Source organism: Papilio machaon, chromosome 3, assembly GCF_912999745.1.
Source record: "Papilio machaon chromosome 3, ilPapMach1.1, whole genome shotgun sequence".
NCBI lineage: Eukaryota > Metazoa > Arthropoda > Insecta > Lepidoptera > Papilionidae > Papilio > Papilio machaon.
In genome coordinates, this window is record NC_059988.1 from 7901978 (window position 1) to 7912380 (window position 10403).

General features: G+C 30.3%; 3 protein-coding genes across 4 annotated transcripts; 1 reads left to right on the forward strand and 2 right to left on the reverse strand.

The window, feature by feature from the left end:
- Positions 1 to 3170: 3170 nt before the first annotated feature.
- LOC106719657 lies at positions 3171 to 6405 on the reverse strand. Of its 2 annotated transcripts, XM_014514050.2 has the most exons (6): positions 5403 to 6405; positions 4829 to 5048; positions 4649 to 4709; positions 4063 to 4187; positions 3610 to 3815; positions 3171 to 3282 (listed from the first exon to the last, which is right to left on the reverse strand). In XM_014514050.2, the coding sequence occupies exons 1-6, from the start codon at positions 6388 to 6390 to the stop codon at positions 3188 to 3190; spliced, it is 1695 nt and encodes a 564-aa protein (XP_014369536.2). In that variant the 5' UTR covers positions 6391 to 6405; the 3' UTR covers positions 3171 to 3187. The 2 variants fall into 2 exon arrangements, with proteins under 2 accessions (XP_014369536.2, XP_014369534.2); XM_014514048.2 differs by having other exon boundaries at positions 4829 to 6405.
- A 673-nt stretch (positions 6406 to 7078) lies between these two features.
- Positions 7079 to 8065, forward strand: LOC106719677 (39S ribosomal protein L30, mitochondrial). The gene is made up of 3 exons (XM_014514069.2): positions 7079 to 7271; positions 7357 to 7483; positions 7690 to 8065. The coding sequence occupies exons 1-3, from the start codon at positions 7156 to 7158 to the stop codon at positions 7984 to 7986; spliced, it is 540 nt and encodes a 179-aa protein (XP_014369555.1). The 5' UTR covers positions 7079 to 7155; the 3' UTR covers positions 7987 to 8065.
- A 275-nt stretch (positions 8066 to 8340) lies between these two features.
- Positions 8341 to 9203, reverse strand: LOC106719555. Its single transcript, XM_014513916.2, has one exon. It carries the CDS (start codon positions 9004 to 9006, stop codon positions 8341 to 8343), a length of 666 nt encoding a protein of 221 aa, XP_014369402.2. The 5' UTR covers positions 9007 to 9203.
- Between the last annotated feature and the right edge of the window lie 1200 nt (positions 9204 to 10403).

The window sequence follows — 10403 nt, forward strand, 5'->3', positions numbered from 1 at the left end:
GCACATGGGCAAAAAATTATTAATAAATTGTATTAATAAAAACCATGAAAATAGTAGATATATAAAACAGTAGAATTAGATTTCGGAATTCAGAAAATGTTTTAAGGAGTAATAATTGGTTTGATTTTTAATAATTTCCATGTACATATATAATTATATCTTAATTACATAATAATATTGTAGCGTAGCTAAAGATACTAAGGTCTTTCATACACAAGGCAACGTAAATCTTCAAGACGGCGAGTTAAGACGGTATGCGACTTTTGAGATGCAATGTCATAGAGTTCGTTCAGCACACGTTGCCGACATTTCTATCTATCATCGCCAAAGCCAGTCGCCCGCAACCTGTTAAGATCGTTGTAAGAAAAGTTGAGGCGATTTTCAAGATGGCGGCGTAAATCTATACAGTTGACATGTCACTATGTGTGTACTGACCGAATAGAAACGCGCGCAACGCGATTCTTGCGATGCAACAACCAAACAATGATAGTTTTGACGATTTACGTTGCCTTGTATACGAATGGAAAAGTAATTAATTTGTAATTTGTTAGAAATTAAATGTTGCACTACATACTATAAGTAATTTTTGCACAAATCTTACGCTCAAACTATTGAAATGTATAAATTGATGTTTTTATGAAAAATAGTAAAACTTATAAAAGTTATTGGAAACCAAATATTTGTGTATACCAAAGATAAAGATATAGTAAAGTATATTTTTCCGTACAAATGTAATGGAACTAATAATTCATGAAGTATTTACTCGTAATTCAAGTGGTTTTAAAGAAAAAAGATTAATATTCTATTTATTTTTAATTTTTTAAACTGAGATTTAACAATCAGTACTGAAATGTCTATTTACATAATTAAATTCAATGAGATGTATATTTTATTATTTTTATTGATTGAATAAATACAAAAGAAAGTGTAACTTTTTACTTAGAAAGTAAATGTTTAGTAATAGCTTAAGGAGTAAAGGGTTTCTTGAGTTAAGTAAATCAGATATCAAATTCATTCATATCGGGGAAATATTATATTACGGTAATAGTTAAGTAAGAGCGTCGGTGGCTCAGGGGTTAAGCACTTGACTTGCAATCTGCAATCTGCAGGTCCTGGGTTCGAATCCCGCCATGTACCAATCTGTTTTTCGATTTTCGATTTACAAATGTACATTTATCCGACGTTCTTACGGTGAAGGAAAACATCGTGATGCAACCTGCACATATCTGAGAAGAAATTCAATGATATGTGTGAAGTCAACCAACCCGCACTTGGCTAGCGTGGTTGACTATGGCCTAGTCACCCCTTACTGGGGGTAGGCTCCGAGCCCCTCGGTGGGGACGTACAGTGAGCTGATGATGAATAGACTTTAAAAACTACTTAAATAATTGTTTCCCTTCTAGAAAAAGCATTTGAGAAGAAATGCTTTAAACTCACTCTCTCTCTGTGCAACGTTACCTCTTTCCTGAGGGTCGCGACCTCTTTTTGGTCATCTCTCGTAGAATGTTTCTTCACTGTTTTTTTTGCACCGAACATGTATACCCTACATATTCTTGTCCTTGTTCTGCAATCTTCTATTACGCACAGGCTCTGCTCTAGCCATGGCTGTTGATACGAACACTGCCCTTATTTATTCTTTGTAGAAAAAGGATATTGTTTGTTCTTCAACTTATGTATACTTTTATTTATATATTTTTTACATATAGTACTTATTTCGTGGAACATTTGCTTTTAACATGCTATGAATGAAGCATGAGGTATTACTTAACTCAGGGTTTCCTTTATAAATTATTTAATAAATTAATTTAATAATAAAAACTAGTCAAGTGCTTTTAAAACTATATGAAGACAAAAAGTGATCTAAAATAGATACCTAATTTTTTAAAATAACGTTACACAAATCCTATCGTTATTCGGATACCAAAAAAAAAGAAGTGCCATCCAAAAAGTCGTTTATCTTTCTAGGATTAGTTATATACCTATAATACATTTTGCGATGCAAGAGAATTGAATTCTTATTTAAGTGGTAAAACGGTTTCTTACCTTCTTTGTAAATAGGTTAATCTTTATATGTATTAGAATACCGTGTCTTCGTCTAGAATAATTGCGTAGTTCTTTAGAGAAACGTGTCTTTAGTTACTGTATGAATTCAGCAAGGAAAGAACCAAACTAGTAAATGATATAATGTAAAAATGTTAAAATTATCATACAGTACTGAATTGTAATTAAATGTGTAGAGACGTATTGTAGTAAACGTTAAATGTAGCTTGTTCTTACTGTCGTTGTAACATTACCAAGAGTTACCCCCCTCCCACTGATTCCTATCTCACATCTTTTATTCATACATTTTTACAGCTGTACGCAACGCGTTCCAACTATAGTCCATATTGCGTGTTGGCTAATGCCCTGAATTTCCACTTGAAAAAACAAAGACGTTTTATAGGGTGTTTCAAAAGTGGAAATAGACTATAAAACTATATCCAAGTTTGTTGTTTTGAACTTGTAGCAAATAATGTAAAGTAAAAGACATAATACAAAAAACATAATTTTATCCTACATTTAAAATTTTTAATACATATGTATGTATATTTAAGAATTAATTAAAAGAAATATTTTCGTGTATGTGTCTTGTATTAAACTTTGGTACATATGCAGTACCAATATATTTTTGTTGAAAATACAAAAATCAATCGGAGATTCATGTTTATAATTAAAAAACTTGGTAGGTGAGAATTAGGGCATCGAATGTATAAAATAAAAATGCTATATGTTATAACAGAGAAGTACAAGAAAATACCTCCAAGAAGATAAATATAATCTATCAATATTTAAATATTTTATTATATAAATGGTATATAGGCCTACCAGTATATATCAATGTATAATTCCATAAATGTGATAATTATAATATATAAATACATATATGTTTCATAAATTATCATAAATGACAGAATTGTATGTGACATATATAACAAAAATATCAATAATCACCTGTATGTAATTAGCCGCGTACCCACCTAGCGCAAAGGCTCACACGGGTACGCGGCTATTGGAATATTGTAGAAATTTACTTCTGTTATATTTCCTAAAGTTTAAATAAATGTTCAATAATGTTTAAATGTTTTATTTGCAACATAATAAATTAAAATTATCATACAATGTATTTTGTCTTAAAAGTAATATTGTATTACAATAATTTTGGTTGCTGTTTCAATGCAGTGATGTCTAAGAACCTCGGCATTTCGACAGGCACATGTCCGTTACTTGATTTCATTGGTATACCTGAAAGCAAAAAAATTATTAAAAGTAGTAAACCAATTTCAGAGTCACATAATCTATATTTTATTAAATGGTTATTTATGGTAATGAGGACATGCAGTATATATGGTGACCGAACGTCAACTGATCTGTGTAAATGGTGACGCGTTTTATAAAATGTACTAAATTTCTGACAATGGGAAAACATGTATTGTGCGGTATTTACACCATACTCAACCATACATCCAAACTTTCTTTTACATTATTGGTAAAATGTTTGATTTAGTACTTTAACTACCACTAACATTCAATGTTAGTTTTATGAAGTTTCTATTTCGTTTTAACACAAACCTTGAAGTAGTTGATGTTTTTCCATATAATTTCTAGTTGCAAATGACATGTCAATTGGTGCAGAAGGTCTGAGTGATTCCGCCTGCATATTAACATGTCCATTCTTTAAATACTTGGCAGCAAGCTGTTTCATCTTTAAACTTGTATCAGTTGATGCAGTTAGAACTTGTTGTTGCGGTACAATGGGATCGTCACCAAATTTTACTCTGAAATAACAAAAATACTAAAATATGCACATTTAATAAAATGAAAGGGAGAACAGTAACAAAATGCTATGACTAGTTTTAATATCTTATCTGCTATGCTTTAATGCAATTAAAAATGATAGGTCCAACTTATTACTTCAAGGATGAATAGTGGAATACATAAGATTTTAACACATGTATTATGTACTAAAAAAAAAAAAAAAAAAAAATTAAAACCTAGATCAACAAACAACAAGAAAAAATTTACCTCTTTATTACACTAACATTAGTTTTGTCAATTTTCATTTGCATACATTTCTGACGTGTATTCCTGTACAATGCACTGGCTGATGAAGGCATATCTGAATCATGCAGCATGCCATTAACATGTGCCTGAAAAATTAAACAGAAAGTATGATTTCTGATGTTATTTACAACAACTGTATGAATATGTATACATTTATATAACTACTAGCTGTCGCCCGCGACTCCGTCCGCGCGCAGTTAAAAAAAAACTAAATGGGGGGGTTATGAAAAATAGATGTTGGCCGATTCTCAGACCTACTGAATATGCTCATAAAATTTAATGAGAATCGGTCAAGCCGTTTCGGAGGAGTTCAAGTTCGAACCCCGTGACACGAGAATTTTATATATTAGAAGATAGAAACTTGTATAGGTCTCCAATTTCAAAAATAAGTATGGATAGTATAAGAAGCATACAACCTGATACATATATTGGACACTGAAAGCATTTACAGATTTCTGAAACTATGTAAATGTATATATATTTATGTACTTGACTGTACACATTACTATTTAAATATTTATAGAACAAAAAAAAATCATTTTCTTACCATAACTTTATTGTAATAGGTCCATCCAACATTGGATTGGTCTTCAGGCTCAGATTCAGAACTGTTAAACAAAACATTTAGTTACAACTACATACACTTATAAAGAAAAATATAGTAGTAAAGTTAATGCTTTTCTTTTAAATTAATGTGATATTTTCTTTATAAACTAATTATACCTACTCGCTATAATCTCTTACATCCAAATACATGCTCTGTTCAGGCGACATGAGTGGAGTTATAGCATTGTCAACTTGCACATTATATAAGCTCATTTCATTGTATGTTTTCTCATCATTAATACAATCTTTATTACAGTTTTCTGTGTGAATTGGCAACACCTTCTCAAAAGAGGGTGTATTTTGTTTCCCTTCATTAGTTTTGGAAACTGGTGTGATGCCATCTAAAAAATTTAAATGAACAGGCTGAACTTCTTTTATACTGATTTGTGATCTATTACATTGTATCTGAGCTTCGCTACACTGTGTCAATATTTCTTTATTTATAATTGTTGATGTTCGAACCACTTCGAAACTTGTCATTACACCAATTGAAATCTTGTGGTGTTCTTTATCCATAGCTTGTACAGCAACATGCTCAGTTGCATAATTCTGTATGGGTAATGTTTGTTTTTGCATCTCAAACTTGCTGGTGGAAATAAATTTATCAACTTTTTCCTGCAGCAGTTGTAACTGTTCATTTTGTAGTTTTATAATTTTAAATAGATCTGCCACTGATGGTTCTCTCTTTTCTTTACCTTTTTCTTTGACCAATTGTTTCTCTGCATTTAAGGTGTCAGAGTTCGATTCTTCATATTTTTTTAATGCCCAAGTTTTCTTATCAACTGCATTAATATCATTATCTAATGAATAATTAGAATCACATGCACATTTTTTACAGTTTTTAGTACATATGGGAATTTTACAATTACATTGTTCACATTGATTTGATATTTGCTTACAACAAGGTTTGTTACAACAATTTATGTTCCTTAGAGAACTCTGAATGTACCCACAGGGTCTTATATTTTTGCTTACACAATTTGTAGCAAACACTTGAGTTCTTGTACATTGATGGCATTGGCAATGGTCAGTTGGTACAGCAATAGCATCCATTGGTGTATTACAACTTACTTTATCTAAGGGTTTTGTGACACCTATTTTAATTAGCTCATTTTTGGCAGCCAAAGGATTATTTTCCTTATATAAAGTAAATTTTTTGAATTGACTTTCTATATTCTGACAAGACATTTGATGTAAATTGTTGCGTTGTAAGAAAAAATCGTCATTTTTATTCAAAGTGTTGGGAGGATTTTGATACTTATTTTCTAATGAAGTAAGAACTCTTGATGACGGATTGACATTATTACAGATATTGTTTTCTACACATGAAGGTCCATTAGGGGTTTGATGTTTGAACATATTTGTGTCTTGGAAACTACTCCTCGGCATTTTAGCATACGTATCTAACAAACTTAGATCTAAATCATTCGAAGGTGTCCACTTTGATTCTATTTTAGATAATTCTGTTAAACATGTCTTGTTAATTGTAGGGTATGGGGAACCGTTACCACACTCATATCTTTGTAGAGGATCGTTATTATATGGCAGAACTCTAGCAAAGTCATATTCAATACAAGGTACATCAGAAATACTCTTTTTTTCGAGATATGGCCTCGGAGACTGACAGTCTAAGTCGTTCATGGCACTATTATTCAAAGAAGTTTCAAAGCGTACTTTCTTCATGAAGCAGACAAATTAAAACAATAGTAACTATCAAAATACTAATACGAAAGCAAAATATTAACAAATAACACTATTCTAAACTTAATATAAATTCATAATGCAAGATTTTTGTAAATAACAAACATAAAATTACACAAAACAAAATCAAACAAATTTAAACTTTTTGACAGTTATTAAATTTTAAATTATAAATAGCACGTAATTTGGATGAGCTATTGCCATTTGCCATAAATTCATTTAGTTTCAAAATGTTTTAACTTTTAAAATACTTTAAAAGTCGAGGCCAAAAAAAAGCTTTAACTATATTTTGAGGATTGTTTAAAAGGGGAAAAAATTAAATAAGTACATTATTATGAAGCAAAAAATAATTTGAGAAAATATTTTCTATGTGAAAAAACGTCATTGTTGGTTATAAAAAAAACACAGTGTCACTTGGAATGTCACTGTCAATTTTGATTGAATTTGAAAGAAGATAGGTTAGGAATAGGATTTAAGAGTAAGAAATTTTTAATAAATAAAAAGGCGATCCTGTCATCAAACATTCTTAGCTACTCACTTAATTCTTAGTTACAATCTGTGACCTTGTTCGTTCACGAAACCCGTTTTATAAAGCAGAGTATAAAATACACTTGACATTGGCGAAATCTATAAGGAAACGCCATTAACCCAAGAGAAGAAAATAAAAAGGCAATTTACTAATAATAAAGCAACAAAGCAGTGTAATTTTTGTTACGAATACTATTTGACTCTAAATTCATATACAACATGGATCGGCAGTTATTGAAAGTATTAAATCCCGTATTTACTTCATTTTCTCGTACGAAAAGTTTTAAAGCTCATGGTGGTGTACGATACCCTGGAGGTATTGTTTATTACCCAAGGTACGAATGAAATATCTTTGTCAAAATATACAGAGATAATAACTACCAATTTTTATCTATTAACTAATATTTCCTTTGTTTCTAGATCTCCCGATCACAAGGACCCTGAATATACACCATCTAAATTGTTTAGGGTAGAACGTATTCGTCCGGTTAAAAATAATCCATGGTGGCAAAAACTTATTTTAAAAGAACTTAAAATTGATGAAGAAGTATGTAAATTATCATTAAGTTATTACCTATAATTTATGTGCAATGGTTCTGTTGGTCTTTACTCAGCTCTAATAGAGCTTCCTATAAGAGTTATTGCACAGCATGGTTATGTAACAAAATATGAATTATTATTTACTGTCAGTAAACTCTTGTTAATCAATGTTTATGCATTTATTTTCATTAAAATTTATTCAATCTATTACAGAATCGTGTAACAGTTGTTAAAAATATACCTGAAATTAACAGTCGATTATGGAAAATCAAACATCTAATTAAATTGACACCAATAACTTTTCCTTATGGTGAGCCAAGTGAAGAGGACATAAACCATACAATCCTAAAAGAAAATGGCCAGTGTATTGTAACAAAAACTTTGGCTCCACATCCAACCCAAATTGAAGCATTGGAGAAGTTTGATAATGACAAAAATAAAATGGATTCAACTACAATAAAAAAAGATTCAAGATATAAGTGGAACAATGCCTATGGAGGGGGATTTTAACATAGAAGTTGATGATTTATCCTTTAGTTTTAGTACAAATAAAACAGTACAATATTAAATCATAGTTTTCTAATACCATACCTTTGTCTATTTGAGTTGATATGCATTATACTGAAATGATTTATAATCATGGTATATAAAAAGCATCAAAGTATGTAAAGATGTTGTTTAATACATTCCAACTGCACAACTTGCACTGAAGATGCTAAGCTCTTTTCTTTTTTGTGTTTTGTGTGGCATCTACAATAATTATCTTCTAATAAAATATACCGTTAGGTTAGTCATGTTGAAAAAAAAAACTTTTACATTAAAACAACATTTAGTTAAAACTATTATAATAATTTACAAATATTTTTAATGGTTGTCATCATAATTAGATGCATTTTTCTTATACAATAAATAGTTAAAACATTCAGGAGTTTTAAAATAATTTTCAAGAAGAATTCCTTTCTTTTTTCCAAGAGCAAATCTTGCATCACTCCAAGTTATAAGTAGTGAAGGGTTTAACTTTTTAAATTCATTTAAGTGAAATTCATGTTTATTTATTGAACCATATGTGTGACCTCTGAAAATGGCCAAGTAATTATCACCATTCTGATACAAACGAATAACATATTTTGACAAAAGGCGTTTCACAACAACATGTAATAAAAAGAAAGATCCCAGATAAATGAGACATTCCATTGAATTATTTGCTATTACAACATCGTTGCCAATTACAATAGGCTCATCCATTGTAGCCGTTTCAAATACAAATAATGAATAATATACTAAGCTGCAAGAAATAGTAGTAATAGAAAATGTCAAGTATGCTGTCGCAAACTGCAAAGTTTTCTCCATTGGCGCTTTGTAAATTAAATGCCATTCTTTTGAAACTCCGTCCTTTTCGCGCAGTCTGTCTTGAGTTTCAATGAATTTAATAGGATGCTGTGAGACATAATTAACCCTAGATATCCTGAGTATTGCTTGGTTCTGTAAGAATCGTATGTTATGACTTCTTAATAAGCGTAAGCAGTTCATTTTTCGGTGTCAGAAATGATGGAAATGTCTCTAAAAGCTGTTATCTATTACGAAATGTATTTCGTATTAATTTAAGAAACTAAGTTTTTTAAATACAATTATAAAACATAACTTGAGGTTATAATTATATCAAAATAACTCGTATTCATTTCTATCCCTGATTCAGATTACACAATTCTTTAAATCACTAATTTTAAATAAAAATAATCATTATATCTCTACTGTCAAATGTCAAAGTCATTTGACAATTGACAGATTTTGTTCCACTACGTTTTTTAGAATTTTGTCATTAACAGAACACTTTCTGCCAAAATGCAACTATAATTTGTCAGTTTCTAAGCTATGTTATTTCAGCAGTATTCATTTGATTAAGGCGCATATATACGTTTACTTAAATACTTATCTTACCGTGGGTTTCTGGCACCAAAATGTCTGCATAAAACAAGTCCTCCTCCCTGCCATTATTTGTGACAAAATAGAGATAATACAGTGGTAGCTCCCGCAACAAAATTTGTTGGGGGCACGAATGGGCCGGGTCAACCGTTGCAATACCACGACCACACAGAAGACAGCGGTCTTCTGATCTTACCTTTAATCGAGAGGATTAAAGGTAGGATCAGAAGAGGACATCATCATCATGGTAGGTTTTAGAAACCCGCAGTTACTAATGCGGTTACTAAGCATCTACAGAAAGGCTCAACGGATTTCGATGAAATTTGGCATGGACGTAGAACAGTCTGAAAGAACACATAGGCTACTTTTTTTTAATTCCGCGTATATATAGATTGATTATAAAAGTAATGATAGGTCTTTTAGAGCTAGTAATTTTTTTGGTCCAAGATTATATAGAAACGCCAATGTTTCACAATATTATATTTAATTATTACTCTTGTTACAATTTTAGAAAGTTGTTTTATTACATTCACTAAGACTAACAGTTTAGAATATTTCTACCTCAAATAGCAGAATAAAATAGAAAATGACTATTATCAATGCAATTAACAATAAGTCATAAATAAACACATTTTTTAAAAATTTAACAGTGTTTAAAAACGATTTCCTCAGTTTTAAATGACAAAATTTTAACATATCAACATAGTAAAATAACATATTAGAATGTATATTAAAAAAAATAACATTAAGTAAATATATTAGTTTATTTTTTTAATCCCATTCAGTAGATTTCAGGGGATTATCAAAAAGTAAATATTTATATTTTATACAATTGCGGATTATCAAAAAGTAAATATTTATATTTTATACAATTGCGGATGTCTGCGGTCGTTTCACTATTTCGGTGAATTTAGGTGGCCGCTTGCTTGTGTGACATCTTATCATATAAAAAAATGTAGTCAGCTTTTATTGAATAAATTACAACAAAAAAAAAATAGATTTAC